Below are 20791 nucleotides of genomic sequence, written 5' to 3' on the forward strand. Positions count from 1 at the left end.
TGAAGGAGATGTACGAGGCAAATTTTTTAGACTGAAAGTAGTGGGTGCCTGGAACTCATTGCCAGGGGATGCCATGGAAGCGGATACGATAGCGACTTTTAAGGGGCGTCTTGACAAATGCATGAATAGGATGGGAATGGAGGGATATGGTCCCTGGAAGAGTAGGGGGTTTTAGTTCAGTCGGGCAGCATGGTTAGTGCAGGTTTGGAGGGCCGAAGGGCCTGTTCCTGTGCTGTAATTTTCTTTGTCCTTTGTTCTTTAAACCCAGTGATTGTTGTACATTTGCCCCTCCGCCACTGCCAGGCTCCAGAGGAAGGGGCTTCAAGGGTCCTGGGGTACTAGATGGGCTCAGAAAGGGGGAGGGGATGGTATCATGGTAGGACTACCCGTTCTAACCTGGGCAGACCTGAAGGTCACCCCCCGGGCATGGTGATTTCATCATGGTGTGTTCAGGCAGCCCTGTGATCAATATCTCCATTCCTGCCTGTCGGCTGTGAAAGTTCTAAAAAGGGCAATTTTAATCTCTGTGCCAACCCTCCCCCTCCCACCATCAGCTGGCAGGCTTTTAAGTCACTACAGCACTCCATACTGAAGCACTGATTTTCCTTTCTCTTAGGCAGAAGCTGCAGGTGTGAGCAGTTCCTTTTGAAGTGCTCTGCCAGAGAGGAGATGTCAATTTCACCCCTCACTATTGCATTGTAAATCTTTGATGTTTGTCAATTTCAAAGTGCAATGTTTTGAAAGAGGTTCTGTTAACAGATTGATGGATTTCTACTCTGCCTGCAGTCAGCTTTACTTATTTATATTTCCCTTCACACTCGAGTATCTGCATTGTTCCTGACCACAATGTTTACAAATATCATAAACCTGATTGGCATCTGTGGTTTCTTCAAAAGGAATCAGTGGACTGCAAAAGTGGATGTTAAATCATTGATTAACTCATGCCCATAGCCCTGTGTCAATCCCAATCTAATCCCACTGTCCTACTCTCTTTCCATAGCTCTGTATTAATCCCAAACTAATCCCACTGCCACACACTTGCCCCGTAGCCCTGTATCAATCCCAAACTAATCCCACTGCCCCACTCTTTCCCTATCCCTGCATCATCCCCAAACTAATCCCACTACCCCACTCTCTCCTCATAGTCCTGTATCAACCCCAAACTAATCCCACTTCCGCACTCTCTCCCCATATCCCTGCATCAACCCCAAACAATCCAATACCCCACTGTCTCCCATATCCCTAGATCAACCCCAAACTAATCCCACTGCCCCACTCTATTCCCATAGCCCTGTACCAATCCCAAACTAATCCCACTGCCCCACTCTCTCCCCATAGCCCTGTACCAATCCCAAACTAATCCCACTGCCCCACTCTCTCCCTGTAGCCCTGTATCAACCCCAAACTACTCCCACTGCCCCACTTTCTCCCTATAGCCCTGTATCAGTCCCAAACTAATCCCACTTACCCATTCCCCATAGCCCTGCATCAACCCCAAAATAATCCCACTGCCCCACTGTCTCCCCAAAACTCTGTATCAATCCCAAACTAATCCCATTGCTCCACTTTCTCCCCCAAGCTCTCTATCAATCCCAAACTAGTCTGACTCTCTCCCACAAACTCTGTATCAATTACAATCTAATCCCAATGTCCCATTCCTCATAGCCCTGTATCAATCCCAAACTAATCCCACTGCCCCACTCTCTCCCCATAGCCCTGTATCAATCCCAAACTAATCCCACTGCCCCACTCTCTCCCCATAGCCCTGTATCAAGCCTAAATTAACCTCACTGTCCCACTGTCTTTCCATATCCCTATCAATCCCAAACTAATCTCACTGCCCCATTCTCCCCATAGCTCTGTATCAATCCCAAAACAAACCCGCTGCCCCACTTTCTTCCCATAGCCCTGTATCAATCCTAAACTAATCACTGTACCACTCTGTCTTCATATCTCTATCAACCCCAAACTAATCCCACTACCCCACTCTCTCCCCATAGCCCTGAAATACATTTAAAATGATGCAATGGCGTTTGCTTCAAGCGCTCCCCCGAGGCAGCAATAATAATTCTCTAATTCCATTCTCTGAATCTCAGCCACCCCAGTGAGATCCCTCCCCCCTCTGCCCCGCCATTCTACCAGAGGTTCAGGTTCTGTGTTCAACAGAAACATTCTAAATGGTTTTAATTTAGTTTACAACACTATAATATTTTTCTTGAAACGGTGCCAGCTGCTATGAGTAGCGGGGTTTATTCTGACTACATAGAACATGTTATAAGGTGACTTGGAAGTAACAGCTCGCAGGCAGAGCCTGGATGAAAGGAAGAAGGAGCTGATGTGTTGGCCACGACTGCATTGGCAATTTCTTCCTGTCTCCACACATCCTGAGTTGTGGAAAGTTCAATTTTCCGACTTAAATAGTCTCCTTCTCTCTCTCTCTCTCTCTCTCTCTGTCTCTCTCAGTATTGTCCACTGGCCTGATCTGCATAAGTAGTGTGTGTGTGTGTGTGTGTGTGTGTGTGTGTGTGTGTGTGTGTGTGTGTGTGTGTGTGTGTTTGTATGTGTGTGTGTGTGTGTGTGTGTGTGTGTGTGTGTGTGTGTGTGTGTGTGTGTATGTGTGTGTGTGTGTGGCCCGTCTTAAAGAGACATCACCGGGGAATCTGAGGGTCTGGCCGCATCCTTGGGCAGGATAAAGCACGGCGAGGTTTTCCGGGCTGGGGTTTTTTTTACCGGGCTGGTTTGTATAATGTCCCCTCCTGCCCCTGAGGCTGATGTTGGGGTGGGGGGTGGTGGGGGTGGGGGGGGCAGGGGTTTGGGTGGGAGACAGCCACACTCATCCCGAAACCGCAAAATCCCGCCTGAGGTCTACGGACCTTTCCACGGTCTGTCCCTCGCCCGCTCCGATCCCCGAGGTGGGCGGGGAAGTAAAATTCCAATCGGGATCTTGTTGCGGGGGGGGGGGGGAGCCATTTCTCAGTATCAAAGGGGACCTGCGGGGGGGTGGGGGGGATAGCACAGGGGATGGAGGAGGAGGCTTTAATTGGGGGGGGGCATGGTGAGAGGGGTTGGTTTCTGTGGCCAGCTCAACCTCAGCATCCTGATTTTGGTAGCAGCTGGAGATGGGAGTCTGCGGCCAGCTCTGGGGGTGAGGGAGGGCGAGGTGGGGTGGGGGGTGGCATTGCCCTCTGTGGCTGCATCACCAGTCAGGCTGGGGTGCTGAGTGCCAGCGTTTACTGGTGTTTGCTTTTCAGCCATCGGGCAGCCACCAGTAAAGGGGCCTCCACCGTATACATTGGCTCAGGCGGGGGGGGGGGGCCAGGCCTGCCAGTGGAAAGCTATCAACTGGCGTACTGAGTGAGTGAGCTGTGATGGTTAATGTGGAGAGAACCCTCTGCAGGGCAGGAATACAGAGGCCTGGGGACGCAAACACAATAAACAATATACTGGCACAGTGCGGGCAATGGGAGCTGAGTAAAACCTCCACCACTGAGGGCCTTGGAACAGCATCAAGAACTGTTCCACACGTACTGATGCAAATTCTCACACACACACACACATCATACGTCACAGATACACAGAGGTAGAGTACATCTGAATACACACAGTACACACATATATACACAAACACACATACATACACACGCACACACACACACGCGCGCACACACACATACACAAACACATACACACACACATACACAAACACACACGCACGCACACACATACACACACATACACACACACATACACAAACACACACATACACACACACACTTGCACAAGTATACACACACACATACATGTGCACACATCACACATACATGCACATGTACACACACATACACAACACACATATACACACGCACACATGCATGTGCATATACACAACCACACGCATGAACACACATACACACACAAACATACATCCATATACACACAGACACACATGCACTCACAAACACCCACACACACACACATACTCACAAACACAAACCACCCCCTCCCCACCACCCCCACCGCAGGCACACACATTCACACATACACATTTAGCTGTGCAATTCTCAAATTACCAACCTTAATCATAAACACATGCAGTCCTCAGTCTAGATGCAGGAAACACCCTTCTAAACGGAGATGCACATGTGCACACACACACACACCTGCATGAAAAAACACACACATATGTGCAAACACACATGCATACACATGCACACATACGTGCACATAAGAACATAAGAAATAGGGGCAGGAGTAGGCCATCTAGCCCTTCGAGCCTGCCCCGCCATTCAATAAGATCATGGCTGATCTGTCGCTGCTCAGTTCCACTTTCCCGCTTTCTCCCCATAGCCCTTAATCCCCTCTCTTATCAAAAACCCATCAACCCGCGTCTTAATGTGCACATACATACTACACATGTACATGCACAAATACACACACACGTGCACATATGTATATACACATGCACACACACGTGTGCACACAACCACACATGAAGATGCACATACACATGCATGCACACACATGGGCCGAACGGCCTGTTTCCATGCTGTAAATCTCCATGACTTTACATTTCCCATGTTCCACATCCTTCAGCTGGGCAATGTCTCACCCTTCTTACTCCTTCATAGAGGGATTTGGGTGTCACTGGCTGGGCCAGCTTTGTTCCTTACCCCTAATAGCCCTCGAAGGAGTGCAGAGAGTAGTTAACAGTGACACACATTGCTGTAGCTCTGGAGTCACATGTAGGTCAGACCAGGTAAGGACGGCAGATTTCCTTCCCTAAAGGACATAGTGAACCAGTTGATAGTTTTATGGCTACCATCTCCAAGACTAGTTTTATATTCCCGAGTTGATTTATTAGATATAAATTCCACTAGCTGCCATGGTGAGACTTGAATCCATGATCCCAGAACATTAGGCTGGGCCCCTGGATTACTAGTTTAGAGACATCATCACTTTTTCACCATGGTGAAGAAGGTATTCGGCATGCTTGGTTTCATTGGTCAGAACATTGAATACAAGAGTTGGGACTTCTTGTTGAAGTTGTACAAGACATTGGTAAGGCCACACTTGGAATACTGTGTACAGTTCTGGTCACCCTATTATAGAAAGGATATTATTAAACTAGAAAAAGTGTACAAAAGATTTACTGGCATGTTACCAGGACTTGATGGATTGAGTTGTAAGGGGAGGCTGGAGAGCCTGGGCCTTTTTTCTCTGGAGCGTAGGAGGCTGAGGGGTTGATCTTATAGAGGTCTATAACATAATGAGGGGCACAGATCAGCTAGATAGTCAATATCTTTTCCCAAAGGTGAGGGAGTCTAAAATTAGAGGGCGTAGGTTTAAGGTGAGAGGGGAGAGATACAAAAGGGTCCAGAGGGGCAATTTTTTTCACCCAGAGGGTACTGAGTGTCTGGAAGAAGCTGCCAGAGGTAGTAGTAGGGGCGAGTACAATGTTGTCTTTTAAAAAGCATTTAGACAGTTACATGGGTAAGATGAGCATAGAGGGATATGGGCCATATTTGGGAAAATGGGACTTGCTTTGGGATTTAAAAAAAAGGTAGGCATGGACATGTTGGGCCGAAGGGCCTGTTTCCATGCTGTAAACCTCTATGGTTCCCCAACTGAGGCTGAATAATGTGGATCGAAGCCCATACCAGAGGATTTGAGATTGTAATCCAGGTTGACAGTCCCTATGCGGTACTGAGGGAGTGCTGCACTGTCAGAGGTGATATAATCCAGGCTGACACTCCCAGTGTGATACTGAGGGAGTGCTGCACTGTCAGAGGTGATATAATCCAGGCTGACACTCCCAGTGAGATACTGAGGGAGTGCTGCACTGTCAGAGGTGATATAATCCAGGCTGACACTCCCAGTGAGATACTGAGGGAGTGCTGCACTGTCAGAGGTGATATAATCCAGGCTGACGCTCCCAGTGAGATACTGAGGGAGTGCTGCACTGTCAGAGGTGATATAATCCAGGCTGACATTCCCAGTGTGATACTGAGGGAGTGCTGCACTGTCAGAGGTGATATAATCCAGGCTGACGCTCCCAGTGCGGTACTGAGGGAGTGCTGCACTGTCAGAGGTGATATAATCCAGGCTGACACTCCCGGTGAGATACTGAGAGAGTGCTGCACTGTCAGAGGTGATATAATCCAGGCTGACACTCCCGGTGAGACACTGAGGGAGTGCTGCACTGTCAGAGGTGATATAATCCAGGCTGACACTCCCGGTGAGACACTGAGGGAGTGCTGCACTGTCAGAGGTGATATAATCCAGGCTGACGCTCCCAGTGCGGTACTGAGGGAGTGCTGCACTGTCAGAAGTGATATAATCCAGGCTGACGCTCCCAGTGCGATACTGAGGGAGTGCTGCACTATCAGAGGTGATATAATCCAGGCTGACGCTCCCAGTGAGATACTGAGGGAGTGCTGCACTGTCAGAGGTGATATAATCCAGGCTGACACTCCCAGTGTGATACTGAGGGAGTGCTGCACTGTCAGAGGTGATATAATCCAGGCTGATGCTCCCAGTGCGGTACTGAGGGAGTGCTGCACTGTCAGAGGTGATATAATCCAGGCTGACACTCCCAGTGCGGTACTGAGGGAGTGCTGCACTGTCAGAGGTGATATAATCCAGGCTGACACTCCCGGTGAGATACTGAGGGAGTGCTGCACTGTCAGAGGTGATATAATCCAGGCTGACACTCCCGGTGCGGTACTGAGGGAGTGCTGCACTGTTAGAGGTGATATAATCCAGGCTGACACTCCCAGTGCGGTACTGAGGGAGTGCTGCACTGTCAGAGGTGATATAATCCAGGCTGACACTCCCGGTGAGATACTGAGGGAGTGCTGCACTGTCAGAGGTGATATAATCCAGGCTGACACTCCCAGTGTGGTACTAAGGGAGTGCTGCACTGTTAGAGGTGATATAATCCAGGCTGACGCTCCCAGTGTGGTACTGAGGGAGTGCTGCACTGTTAGAGGTGATATAATCCAGGCTGACACTCCCAGTGTGGTACTGAGGGAGTGCTGCACTGTCAGAGGTGATATAATCCAGGCTGACACTCCCAGTGTGGTACTGAGGGAGTGCTGCACTGTCAGAGGTGATATAATTCAGGCTGATGCTCCCAGTGTGGTACTGAGGGAGTGCTGCACTGTTAGAGGTGATATAATCCAGGCTGACACTCCCAGTGTGGTACTGAGGGAGTGCTGCACTGTCAGAGGTGATATAATCCAGGCTGACACTCCCAGTGTGATACTGAGGGAGTGCTGCACTGTCAGAGGTGATATAATCCAGGCTGACGCTCCCAGTGAGATACTGAGGGAGTGCTGCACTGTCAGAGGTGATATAATCCAGGCTGACACTCCCAGTGAGATACTGAGGGAGTGCTGCATTGTCAGAGGTGATATAATCCAGGCTGACACTCCCAGTGAGATACTGAGGGAGTGCTGCACTGTCAGAGGTGATATAATCCAGGCTGACACTCCCAGTGCGGTACTGAGGGAGTGCTGCACTGTCAGAGGTGATATAATCCAGGCTGATGCTCCCAGTGCGGTACTGAGGGAGTGCTGCACTGTCAGAGGTGATATAATCCAGGCTGACACTCCCAGTGCGGTACTGAGGGAGTGCTGCACTGTCAGAGGTGATATAATCCAGGCTGACACTCCCAGTGCGGTACTGAGGGAGTGCTGCACTGTCAGAGGTAATATAATCCAGGCTGACGCTCCCAGTGAGATACTGAGGGAGTGCTGCACTGTCAGAGGTGATATAATCCAGGCTGACACTCCCAGTGCGGTACTGAGGGAGTGCTGCACTGTCAGAGGTGATATAATCCAGGCTGACACTCCCAGTGAGATACTGAGGGAGTGCTGCACTGTCAGAGGTGATATAATCCAGGCTGACACTCCCAGTGCGGTACTGAGGGAGTGCTGCACTGTCAGAGATGATATAATCCAGGCTGACACTCCCAGTGCGGTACTGAGGGAGTGCTGCACTGTCAGAGGTGATATAATCCAGGCTGACGCTCCCAGTGAGATACTGAGGGAGTGCTGCACTGTCAGAGGTGATATAATCCAGGCTGACGCTCCCAGTGAGATACTGAGGGAGTGCTGCACTGTCAGAGGTGATATAATCCAGGCTAACATTCCCAGTGCGGTACTGAGGGAGTGCTGCACTATCAGAGGTGATATAATCCAGGCTGACATTCCCAGTGCGGTACTGAGGGTGTGCTGCACTGTCAGAGGTGATATAATCCAGGCTGACATTCCCAGTGCGGTACTGAGGGAGTGCTGCACTATCAGAGGTGATATAATCCAGGCTGACTCTCCCAGTGCGGTACTGAGGGTGTGCTGCACTGTCAGAGGTGATATAATCCAGGCTGACATTCCCAGTGCGGTACTGAGGGAGTGCTGCACTGTCAGAGGTGATATAATCCAGGCTGACATTCCCAGTGCGGTACTGAGGGAGTGCTGCACTGTTAGAGGTGATATAATCCAGGCTGACACTCCCGGTGAGACACTGAGGGAGTGCTGCACTGTCAGAGGTGATATAATTCAGGCTGATGCTCCCAGTGCGGTACTGAGGGAGTGCTGCACTGTCAGAGGTGATATAATCCAGGCTGACATTCCCAGTGCGGTACCGAGGGAGTGCTGCACTGCTGTGAGTGTCATTTTTCAGATGAAACATTACGTATTGCCTTGTCGGGCTGTCAGCTCTCTGCGTCTCTGCAGCCATGACTTTGAAGAAAAGCAGAGGTCCACGCGGGTGGGGTCCGGTATTGTTGCGCTGTTCCGTCGAACAGGCCTGGTCAATATTTAAACTGCAATGTCACTGAACGGGATGCTCTGGAATGATGACTTGGCCCCTGACCTTACTGTGCACTTTCTGGCTGCCTGGGGAATTGTACAGAGTGGGTATGAAAGCAGAAATATTTTGAAGATAATGAATGTGAGTTTGTTGTGAAGGAGATTCAGATGCCTTTATCATCACACAGATAGTGACGGTCCTCTGCTTTTACAGGGTGGGGTCACAGACGACAAGAGTGAGGAGAAATCATTGTCCACCCTCAACCTGGGTGTGAATACACCGACCGTCTCCTGTATCTTTGACTGTAAGTATGGAGTACCCTACTCTGGTGTTCATCTGAGTTTCTGTTTGGAACGTGTGCGTGAGTGTGAGTGCATGTACATGTGTGCACGTGTATGTCTATGTGCATATGCGTGTGTGTGTGTGTATGTGTCGGTGTAAATGTGCGTATGTTTACATGCATACATGTGTGTATGTATGTGTGAGTGTGTGTACTCACATACACATGGTGTGTGAATGTGTGTGTGTTTATATGCATGAGTATGCGTGAGGAAGTGAGTGTGTGTGTGTGTAAATGAGTGTGTGTGAGCATACATGAGCATGTGTGTGTGTGCATGTGTGTGTGCATGTGTGTCTGTGCATGTGTATGTGTGAATGTGTGTGTGTGCGTGTGTGTGTGAATGTGCGTGTGTGTGCATGTATGTATGAGTGTGTGTGTGTGCGTTTGCGTGTGCATGCATTCGTGTGCATGTGTGTATGTGTGTGTGCGTGTGTGAGTGTGCGTGCATGTGTGTATGTGTGTGTGCATGTGTGTATGTGAGTGTGCGTGCGTGTGTGTGTCAGAATGAGTTGTATATCTTTTAAGAGTTCCCACACAGGCTGGGATTTTCCGACTGTGCTCATCCCAAAGCCATAAAATCCCTTCCGAGGGCCTGCTCCGATTCCCGTAGTGGGCAGGGTGGTAAAATTCCAGCCATTGAGTATATTGAAGAATGAGATTGATGGATTTGTGGATAGTGAGGGAGTGAAGTGATACGGTGATACTGTGTGATATAGACAGCCATGACTTACTGAATAGTAGAGCAGATTAGAGGGGCCAAATGGCCTACCCCTGCTTTTGAATCTAATGTTCCCACTGTATTGGTTGAAATGGCCTAGAATGAGACACAGTTATATCCATATAATTCAAGAGAAGGCCCATTGCCAGTTTCTTTGAGCGATTGGAGTGGGTGACAGTTGCCAGCTTGCCAGCCGTACCCACATCCATTTCTGAACAATGTCAATTGTGCTGTTTTCAGATGGGACCAGATACCATCTCCGCTGTTACATTTACCAAGCAAGGGACCTGATCGCACTGGACAAGGACAGCTTCTCGGGTATGTTACAGTGCACGCAGCACAGACACAGACACACACACACACACACACACACATACACACACACTCACACACATATACACACACACATATACACACACATTCACACACACACACACATATACACACACACATTCACACACACACACACACATTCACACACACACACACATTCACACACACACACACACACATTCACACACACACACACATTCACACACACACACACACACATATACACACACACATTCACACACACACACACACATATACACACACACACACACTCACACACATACACACACACACACTCACACACATACACACACACATATACATATACACTATCACACATACACGTTCATACATATACACATACTAACGCACAGACACACACACACACACACACACACACACACACACACATGCGCGCGCATGGTCTGGAGTCATCAGAAGGAGCTCCAGACAGCTTTGACAAACTTCCTGAAACAAGTGGTCAACCTCATACAGGTTTGAAGGTGTTTTTATTTATCCACTGTCTGCCTTCTGCTGGTGTTGCTGCCCCGGATGGTACAGCTGGTGATGCTGCATTTAGCACTATCTCCTTCTGAAGAAGACTCTTTTTGCACACAGAGGGTGATGAATAGCTGGGACAAGCTGCCAGAGGTAGAATAGAGGCGGGTACAATTTTGTCTTTTAAAAAGCATTTAGACATGGGTAAAATGGGTATCGAGGGATATGGGCCAAACACGGGCAATTGGGACGAGCTTAGGGGTTAAAACAAAAGGGCAGCATGGACAAGTTGGGCCGAAGGGCTGTAGAGCTCTATGACTCTGTGGCTGGAATTTTACCGCCTTGCCCACCTCGCAGAGCGGCATTCCCCATTGGCCTCAGGTGGGTGAGGTGGGAAAATTCCAGCACAGGAAAGCGTGAACTCTGTTTCACTCTCCACGGACCTGCTGAGATTTACTGGCACTCCCTGTTTTTCTTTCACACTCTCTGTGTGGGAAATCTAGATAGTGGAGATCTAGATAGGCTGGGCGAATGGGCCGGGAAATGGCAAATGGAATTTAATGTTGGCAAGTGTGAGGTGGTCCACTTTGGTAGGAATAATGGTAGGAAGGATTATTACTTACGTGGCGAAAAACTGCAGCAGGCGACGGTGCAGAGGGACCTCGGGGTCCTTGTGCATGAGTCGCAAAAACCCAGCCTGCAGGTGCAGCAGGTGGTCAGGAAGGCGAATGGGATGCTGGCCTTCATAGCGAGGGGGATTGAATATAAAAGTAGGGAGGTCTTGCTGCAGCTGTATAGGGCATTGGTGAGGCCGCAGCTGGAGTACTGTGTGTAGTTTTGGTCGCTGCACTTACGCAAGGATATTTTGGCCTTGGAGGGAGTGCAGAGGAGGTTTACTAGGCTGATGCCGGAGTTGAGGGGGTTGAGCTATGAGGAGAGGCTGAATAAACTAGGCTTGTACTCGTTAGAGTTTAGAAGAATGAGGGGAGATCTCATTGAGACATATAAGATGATGAATGGGATGGATAGGATAGAGGTGGAGAGACTCTTCCCGCTCAGAAAGGACAGTAGGACTAGGGGGCACAGCCTCAAGATAAAGGGGGGGCGGTTTAGAACAGAGTTGAGGAAGAACTTCTTCACTCAAAGGGTGGTGAATCTCTGGAATTCTCTGCCCGTTGAAGTGGTGGAGGCTGCCTCGCTAAATATATTTAAGATGCGGGTTGATGGGTTTTTGATAAGAGAGGGGGTTCAGGGTTATGGGGAGAGGGCGGGAAAGTGGAACTGAGCCACGACAGATCAGCCATGATCTTATTGAATGGCGGGGCAGGCTCGAAGGGCTAGATGGCCTACTCCTGCTCCTATTTCTTATGTCCTTATGTTCTTATGAAATGGAACATAGTTGGGGCTTAACAGGCAACAACCTGCATTTATGTAGCATCCTTTATCAGTAACACATCCCACAGCAAGTCACAGGAGGGAACATTGGAGCAGGTAAACTAAAACCTCCCATTAGGCGTTAGAGTGAATGAAGTACTTTGGAAGTAGTCACAGATCATTGAAATGATTTCATCGTGTACACTATACATCACACAAAACTTAACACACCAAAACATTCCAATGCAATGCTAATCCGTGTGCTTAGATAGCTGGGAAAAAAGGTAAAATATTTAAACTGATTGGTAAAGTAAAGCCAGAAGCTCAGGTACCGCAACACAACAGAAGGGGTAACACAGTGGCACAGTGGTTGGCATTGCTGCCTCATAATGCCAGGGACCTGGGTTCAATTCCGACCATGGGTCACTGTGAAAAGTTCTCCTCGTGTCTGCGTGGGTTTCCTCCGGGTGCTCCGGTTTCCTCCCACAGTCCAAAGATGTGCGGGTTCGGTGAATCGGCCACGTTAAATTGTCCCTCGTGTCAGGGGGACTAGCCAGGGTAAATGCACGGGGTTGAGGGGATAGGGCCTGGGTGGGATTGTAGTCAGTGCAAATTCGATGGGCTGAATGGCTGCCTCCTGCACTGTAGGATTTTATGTTTCTACTATAACAACCTTTCCTCCATCTCCCTTATCCCCTTTGATTAATAAAAATCTCCCAATCTCAGGCTTAAACTGATTCGTTGCAGTTGATGCTAGATCTGGACAGGCATCTAACAGAGTCATAGTGTCCTACAGCACAGAGAAGGCCCTTCAGCCCATCAAGCCTGTACTGGTAATAACTACCACTAAATTCGTGCTAATCCCATTTTTCAGCGTGTGCCCCATATCCTTGAATGTTATGATATTTTAAGCGCTCATCCTAATATTTATTAAATGTTATAAGGTTTCCAGCCTCCGCTATCTTCCCAGGCCGTGCATTCCAGATTCCCACCCACACTGAGGAAAAAAACGTTCTCTTAAATCACGTCTGAATCCCCTGCCCCTCATACTAAAACTATGCCCCCTTCTGACTAACCCCTCAACCAAGGGGAACAAGTGCTGCCTACTCATAGAATCCTTACAGTGCAGAAGGAGGCCATTCGGCCCATTGGGTCTGTACCGACTGCAATCCCATCCAGACCCTATTCCCCTAACCCCATGCATTTACCCTGCGAGTCCCCCTGACACTAAGGCCAATTTTGCATGGCCAATCCACCTAACTTGTTTATTTTTGGACTGTGGGAGGAAACCAGAGCACCCGGAGGAAACCCACGCAGACACGAGGAGAATGTCCACACAGACAGTGACCCGAGCCGGGAATCGAACCCAGGACCCTGGAGCTGTGAAGCAGCAGTGCTAACCACTGTGCTACCGTGCCGCCCTGTCCATACCCCTCATAATCTCACACATCTCAATCATGTCCCCCCTCAGCCTTCTCTGCTCTAGAGAAAACAATCCAAGCTTATCCAGCCTCTCCTTATCGCTCAATGGGTAACACTCTGAGTTCTGAGTTGGAGTCCGGGGTCCACTCCTGACGTTTGACCAGATATTCTGCAGCCCATGCAGGGCTAAGGGAGTGCCGCATGGCTAAGGCGAGGTGAGATGCTAAAGCAATGCCCAACTGGGGGCACCTGAAATGTCTTGTGAACGTCCTCCTTGACTGCATGTGAATGTGCTCCCACACAGTTGGGCAGGAGGGTGGCATGGTGGCACTGCTGCCTCGCAGTGCCAAGGAACCCAAGTTCAATCCCAGCCTCGGGCGACTGCGCAGAGCCTGCACGTTCTCCCCGTGTCTGCGTGGGTTTCCACTGGGTGCTCCGGTTTCCTCCCACAATCCAGAGATGTGCAGGTTAGGCTGATTGTTAACTTGTCCCTTCATGTCAGGGGCATTAGCAGGGTAAATATGTGGTGTAACGAGGATAGGGCCTGGGTGGGATTGTTGCCGGAGCAGGCTTAATGGGCCGAATGGCCTCCTTCTGCACTACCGGGATTCGATGATCCTATGAATTCCAGGATTTTGATCCTGTAATGTGATGATGAAAGAACAGGAAGATATAGATCCAGGTCAGGATGCTTTACTGATTTTTTTTTTATAGGCAAACGTTTTGCATACAGCAAGACTTTTTAGAATTGATTTGTGAGACATGGGCATGGCTGGCTGGCCAGAATTTATTACCCATCCCTCATTGCCCTTGAACCGCAGATTTCCCTAAAGGGGCGTTGCTGAACCAGATGGGTTTCTCCGACAATGGTTTCATGGCCATCGTCGGACTTTTAATTCCAGATTTTTAGTGAATTTGAATTTCACCGTCTGCCGTGTTGGGAGTTGAACCCAGGTCCCCAGGACATTACCCTGGGTCTCTGGATCCTAGTCCAGTGACGATACCACTACGCCACTGATGCCAGTGTTTCACTGGGACCCATCAGAGAGCAGCCAAGGTGGTATTAGCACTGGAGGCCCCAGATCGAGTGATGAAAAGAGAGCTGCATTTCTGTAGCGCCTTTCACCATCTCGGGATGTCTAAAAGTGCTTTACTTTTAGTTATTCATTCATGGGACACGGGCTGAATGGCCTCCTTCTGCACTGTAGGGAGTCTATTCAGTTCTGTTTTATTCTGAAAAAGGGATACAGGGCCTCACTTTAATATTTGATTCAGAAGGATTCGATGCCTCTGTACTGCTCTGGCAGGGTCGGCCTGGACTCCGTGGCTTAAACGAGAACGGCATGTTCCCTTCCCGAGAGGTGAGTCAGGAGGTATTTTACAACAATCACCGGCTTCATGGTCGCTTGAGCCGAGACAGATTTTGTTTGTGGAGGTGTGGAACTGAGATTTCCAGGGCTCTCCCCCTGGCGTGGACTCGACCCCGAGGAGCTCCGTAAACCTGTCAGTCGGGGGGGTTGAACCTGCGTTCGCCTGGGCTCACCGGCCTGGTGGTATAAATACCGCGCAGCCTGGTTGCTTGTGCTTCACCTGCACTGCAACCAGGCTGGGAGCTGAAGATGGCACCCGCTTCGATTGCCAGTTCTGTGTCTGAAAGCCCCCTTTGTTGGTTGGCGGGCGAGGAGCCTAAGAGGAGGGAGATTGATCTGTCTGAAGCTTCTGTGTTGGACATTGGCCATCAGCTCAGCCTTTCCCGAAACTGCCCTTTACTGGCAGCTTCACTCACAGAGGCCATTCATATCGGAGATGGAAAAATGTGTTGCACTGGGGAGGTGGAGGGGGGGGGGGTGGGGGGGGGGAGGGGGGGAGGCGGTGGTGGGAATGATATTCCTGCCAAACAACTGCTGCAAAGGAACCATTAATTTCCAATTGTCGCACAGCGAGTGCGGAGAGAGGTTCGTGCAGAGGGCTTTTGAAGTACGATCAACTTGGCCACAGTGGTTAGCGCTGCTGCCTCGCGGTGCCAGGGACAAGGGTTCAGTTCCCGGCCTCGGGTCACTGTCAGTGCGGAGTCTGCACGCTCTCCCTGTGTCTGTTTCCTCCGGGTGCTCCGGTTTCCTCCCGCACTCCAGAGGTGTGCAGGTTAGGTGGGTTGGCCATGCTAAGTTGCCCCTTAGTGTCCCAAGCTGTGTAGGTCAGGGGGATTAGTGGGGTACATAGACGCTAGATCAGAGAACCCTAAAGTGCAGGAGGAGGTCATTTTGTCCGTCAAGTGTGCATCGACTGGCACGGTGCCATCTTACCCAGGCCCACCTACACCCTATCCTCGTAACCCCCTGTATTTACCCCACTAATCCCCCTAATCTACACATCTTTGGACACTGAGTGGCAATTTACCACGGCCAATTCACCTAAACTACACATTTTGGGACTGTGGGAGGAAATCGGCTGACAGGGTGGCACAGTGATTAGCGATGCTGCCTCATAGCACCAGGGAGCCGGGTTTGATTCCTGGCTTGGGTCCCTCTGTCTGTGTGAAGTCTGCACATTCTCCTCGTGTCTGCATGGGTTTCCTCCAGGTGCTGACAGGGTGGATATATGGGTTGCGGGGATAGGGCCTGGGTGGGACTGAGGTCGGTGCAGACTCGATGGACCAAATGGCCTCCTTCTGCACTGTAGGGACGCTATGATTCTATGACCACAATCCCACCCATGCTCTATCCCCATAGCTCCATACATTTACCCAAGCTAGTTCCCTGACACTAAGGGGCAATTTATCGTGGCCAATCCACCTAACCTGCACATCTTTGGACTGTGGGAGGAAACTGGAGCATCCAGAAGAAACCCACACAGACACTGGGAGAATGCGCAAACTCCACACAGACAGTGACCCAAGCCGAGAATCGAACCAGGGCCCCTGGCACTGTGAGGTAGCAATGCTAACCACTGCAACACTGTGTCGCCCTCAAATACTAAGGCTTAAGGAGAACAGATCTGGGTAGGATTGTCCCTTAGTGTCAGGGCGACTACGTGGGGTTACTGGATGGGGCTCGGGTGGGATTGTTGTCGGTGCAGACCTGATGGACCAGATGTTCTCCTTCTGCACTGTGGGGATTCTATGATTCTATGAGAGAATGGCTGGGACAGATGTTCGAGTATCTTTGAAAAGATAATTAGAATCATAGAATTCTTACAGTGCAGAAGAGGCCATTCAGCCCATTGGGTCTGCATTGATTCTCCGACAGAGCATCTTACCCAGGCCCACCCCCACCCTATCCTCATAACCCCCTGTATTTACCCCACTAATACTCCTAACCTACACATCTTTGGACACTGAGTGGCAATTTACCATGGCCAATTCGCCTCAACTACACATTCTGGGATTGTGGGAGGAAACTGGGTGACACGATGGCACAGCGATTAGCAATGCTGCCTCACAGCATCCAGGTTTGATTCCTGGCTTGGGTCACTGTCTGTGTGGAGTCTGCACATTCTCCCCGTGTCCGTGTGGGTTTCCTCCAGGTGCTCCGGTTTCCTCCCGGAGGGTAGTGAATCTTTGGAATTCTCTGCCCATTGAAGCAGTGGAGGCTACCTCGTTAAATGCGTTTAAGTCACAAATGGATATATTTTTAACTAATAAGGGAATTAAGGGTTATGGGGAGCAGGCGGGTAAGTGGAACTGATCCACTATCAGATCAGCCATGATCTTATTGAATGGCGGGGCAGGCTCGAAGGGCTAGATGGCCTACTCCTGCTCCTATTTCTTATGTTCTTATATTCTTATGTTCTCCCTCAGTCCAAAAATGTATGGGTTAGGTGGATTGGCCGTGCTAAATTGCCCCTAATGTCAGGGGACTAACAGAGTGGCTATGTGGGGTTGCGGGGATAGGACCTGGATTGGTGCAGACTCGATGGGCTGAATGGCCTTCTTCTGCACTGTAGGGATTCTATGATCTCTGACCACAATCCCACCCATGCTCTATCCCCATAACCCCATGCATTTACCTCAGCTAGTCCCCTGACACTAAGGGGCAATTTAGCATGGCCAGTCCACCTAATCCACACATCTTTGGACTCTGGGAGGAAACCAGAACACCTGGAGGAAACCAGTTTACCGGGGCCAGATCTGTCTCAGTTCAGTGAAATTGGCCCTCCGCTCAGTTAATTATGTTTTACTCTGGATTGCTTCTTGTCATCTTCATAGCTAGCCTAAACAATATGATATGTTCACTATTGCCTCCTGACAGTTAATCCACTAGACCCACCTAAATCCACTCCACCTTCCCCCCAATAAACAGATCCTGCAATGCTTCCTTCCTCAGTGGGCTGGGAATGTATGGATCCAAGAAGGTTCTCCTGAACATACTTTAGAAACTCTTCCTCTCTACCCTTTACACTGTTACTATCCCTATCCCTCTCAGGATAATTGAAGTCCCACATTATCACCACTTTATAGTTTTTACACCTCTGTCCGATTCCTCTTCAAATGAGCTCCTCTGTGTCTTTTCTACTATTGTTACGACGCAGAGGTTGATCTGTTTTTGAGAAGCCGAGTCCCCCAAAAAGGAATATCTCGCTTTGTAATCTGTTAAAAGTGTTCGGGAAGATGTGAACTGTTCTTCATTAATGTTTAGAGGTTCATTAACAGAAAGACCTGTCACTCACTTCCAAGTGAATAATTAACAAGTTATTTAAGTAACCGGGAATCTTAACTAAATAAGTAATGTATCGATTAAAATAAGATTCTACTGGGATGCTGTTCAAATAACTACAAGGATCATTCATTACCAAAACAGCAATAGTAATAATTTAGTCACTCTCAAAGAATATACAACCAGGCTTTATGGCTTTGGAAAACTTCTTGAGTTCTGTCAACTCCACTGTCTGTAAGCTCTTTCTGATTTGGTACCCATTGAGTCATAGTTATAGAGGCTTACAGCATGGAAACAGGCCTGTGAATGCTGACTTTTTTTTTAAACCCTTAAACTAATCCCAATTGCCTGAATTTGCCCATATCCCTCTCTACCCATTGTACCATGTAACTATCTGAATGCTTTTTAAAAGATAAAATTGTACCCGCCTCTACTACTACCTCTGGCAACTTGTCCCAGACACTCATCATCCTCTGTGTGAAAAAATTGCCCCTCTGGACACTTTTGTGTCTCTTCCCTCTCACCTTAAACCTATGCTCTCTAGTTTTAGACTCCACTACCTTTGGGAAAAGATATTGACTATCTAGCTGATCTGTGCCCCTCGTTATTTTATAGACCTCTATAAGGTCACCCCTCAGCCTGCTACGCTCCAGAGGAAAAAGGTCTCAGTCTATCCAGCCTCTCCTTATAACTCAAATCATCAAGTCATTAGATAGTTGGTGAGTTTTCTTAAGAGATATTTGAAGCTGGCAGTGAACCACTTTTTCCCTCTCTAGCTGTTGAGAGGTGGCAGCTCTTCAGTTGGACCGCGGGCAGGCGGTTGATCTCTTTATAACTCTGATGCCCTATCAATTTTCCTACACCTGGATTGGTCTGATGTTGTCAACAACAGCAAATTCAAATTTGATATGTTCCTGTTAGCTGAGTGCCTTCTTTAAACTGATAGACTGTCAAAATTCAGGAGGCCGCGGTGCCTGTTACCAAAGCAACCCTGATGCTTGGTCTTCACTACAAATGTTGCAGTCTGTATACCCTGTATGCACCTGCATTTTAAACATCCAAGCACTGACACAAAACCAGCTTTTAAAGAGACCACACATCACAAAATCAACTTCATGACACTATGTAATAGCCTATAGAACACAGCCAGTATTACATTTATACTGATATTGTTCCTTAGCTACTTCTCAATAAACATACCATAGAAACCATACAAATTCTACAGTGTAGAAAGAGGCCATTCAGCCCATCGAGTCTGCACCGACAACAATCCTACCCAGGCCCTATCTCTACATATTTACTCGCTAATGCCTCTAACCTAAACATCCCAGGACATTAAGGGACAATTTAGCATGGCCAATCAACCTAACCTGCACATCTTTGGACTGTGGGAGCACCCAGAGGAAACCCATGTAGACACGGGGAGAATGTGCAAACTCCACACAGACAGTGACCCGAACCGGAAATGAATATATCGAATGAAAGAGACTTGAGATAATGATAAGATGTAACAACATCTAATGCTCTTCACAGAGTCATAGAGATATACAGCATGGAAGCAGGCTCTTTGGCCCAACTCCTCCATGCTGACCAGGTTTCCGAAACTGATCCAGTCCCATTTGGCCCACATCCCTCTAAACCTTTCCTCCTCTACCTGTCCAAATGTCTTTTAAATGTTGTAATTGTACCTGCCTCTACCACCTTCTCTGGCAGCTCATTCCATATACCCACCACTCTGTGTGAAAAAGTCACCCTTCAGGTCCCTTTTAAATCTTTCCCCTCTCACATTAAACCTATGCCCTCTAGTTTTGGATTCCCCTTACCCTGGGGAAGAGACCCTGGCTCTCCGCCTGATCTATGCCCCTCACAATTTTATGAACCTCTACACGGTCAACCTCATCCTCTTACACTCCAGGGAAAGAAATCTCAGCCTATCCAGCCTCTCCTTATAACTCACTTCAACTAATCTATGTGGTAGAAGATGGACTCTCTTCCAAAGGGGTGTCACAGACAGAATTGACGTGTTTCCTTTACTGTTCATGATCAGTGTACTCGTGAGGTGCTGGGGCCTCAGCTTTTTACCATTTATATAGATGATCTGGAGGAGGGAACCGAGTGTAGGGTGTCGAAATTTGCTGATGACACCAAGATTGGGGGAACGGCAAATTGTGCGGAGGGTGTGGAGAGTCTGCAGAAGGATCTAGATAGGCTGGGCGAATGGGCCAGGAAATGGCAAATGGAATTTAATGTTGGCAAGTGTGAGGTGGTCCACTTTGGTCGGAAAAATGGTAGAAAGGACTATTACTTACGAGGCGAAAAACTGCAGCAGGCGACGGTGCAGAGGGACCTCGGGGTCCTTGTGCATGAGTCGCAAAAACCCAGCTTGCAGGTGCAGCAGGTGGTCAGGAAGGCGAATGGGATGCTGGCCTTCATAGCGAAGGGGATTGAATATAAAAGTAGGGAGGTCTTGCTGCAGCTGTATAGGGCATTGGTGAGGCCGCAACTGGAATACTGTGTGCATTTTTGGGCGCCACACCTGCGCAAAGATATTTTGGCCTTGGAGGGAGTGCAGAGGAGGTTTACTAGGCTGATACCGGAGTTGAGGGGGTTGAGCTATGAGGAGAGGCTGAATAAACTGGGCTT

The 20791-nt window shown here is 48.9% G+C and overlaps 1 protein-coding gene across 5 annotated transcripts in view; it reads left to right on the top strand.

Annotated features, from left to right (window-relative positions):
• The window catches only part of dysf (dysferlin, limb girdle muscular dystrophy 2B (autosomal recessive)), a 284564-nt gene that overhangs the window by 163127 nt on the left and 100646 nt on the right, over positions 1-20791 (top strand). For all 5 annotated transcript variants that reach the window (XM_080191726.1, XM_080191963.1, XM_080191788.1 and 2 more), the window contains 2 exons: positions 9025-9115; positions 10110-10187. In XM_080191726.1, the coding sequence (XP_080047852.1) occupies positions 9025-9115; positions 10110-10187 (169 nt within the window). The remainder of the gene's footprint in view (positions 1-9024; positions 9116-10109; positions 10188-20791) is intronic.

The sequence above is a fragment of the Carcharhinus amblyrhynchos genome, chromosome 1 (genome assembly GCF_965287045.1).
Source record: "Carcharhinus amblyrhynchos chromosome 1, sCarAmb.v2.hapA, whole genome shotgun sequence".
NCBI lineage: Eukaryota > Metazoa > Chordata > Chondrichthyes > Carcharhiniformes > Carcharhinidae > Carcharhinus > Carcharhinus amblyrhynchos.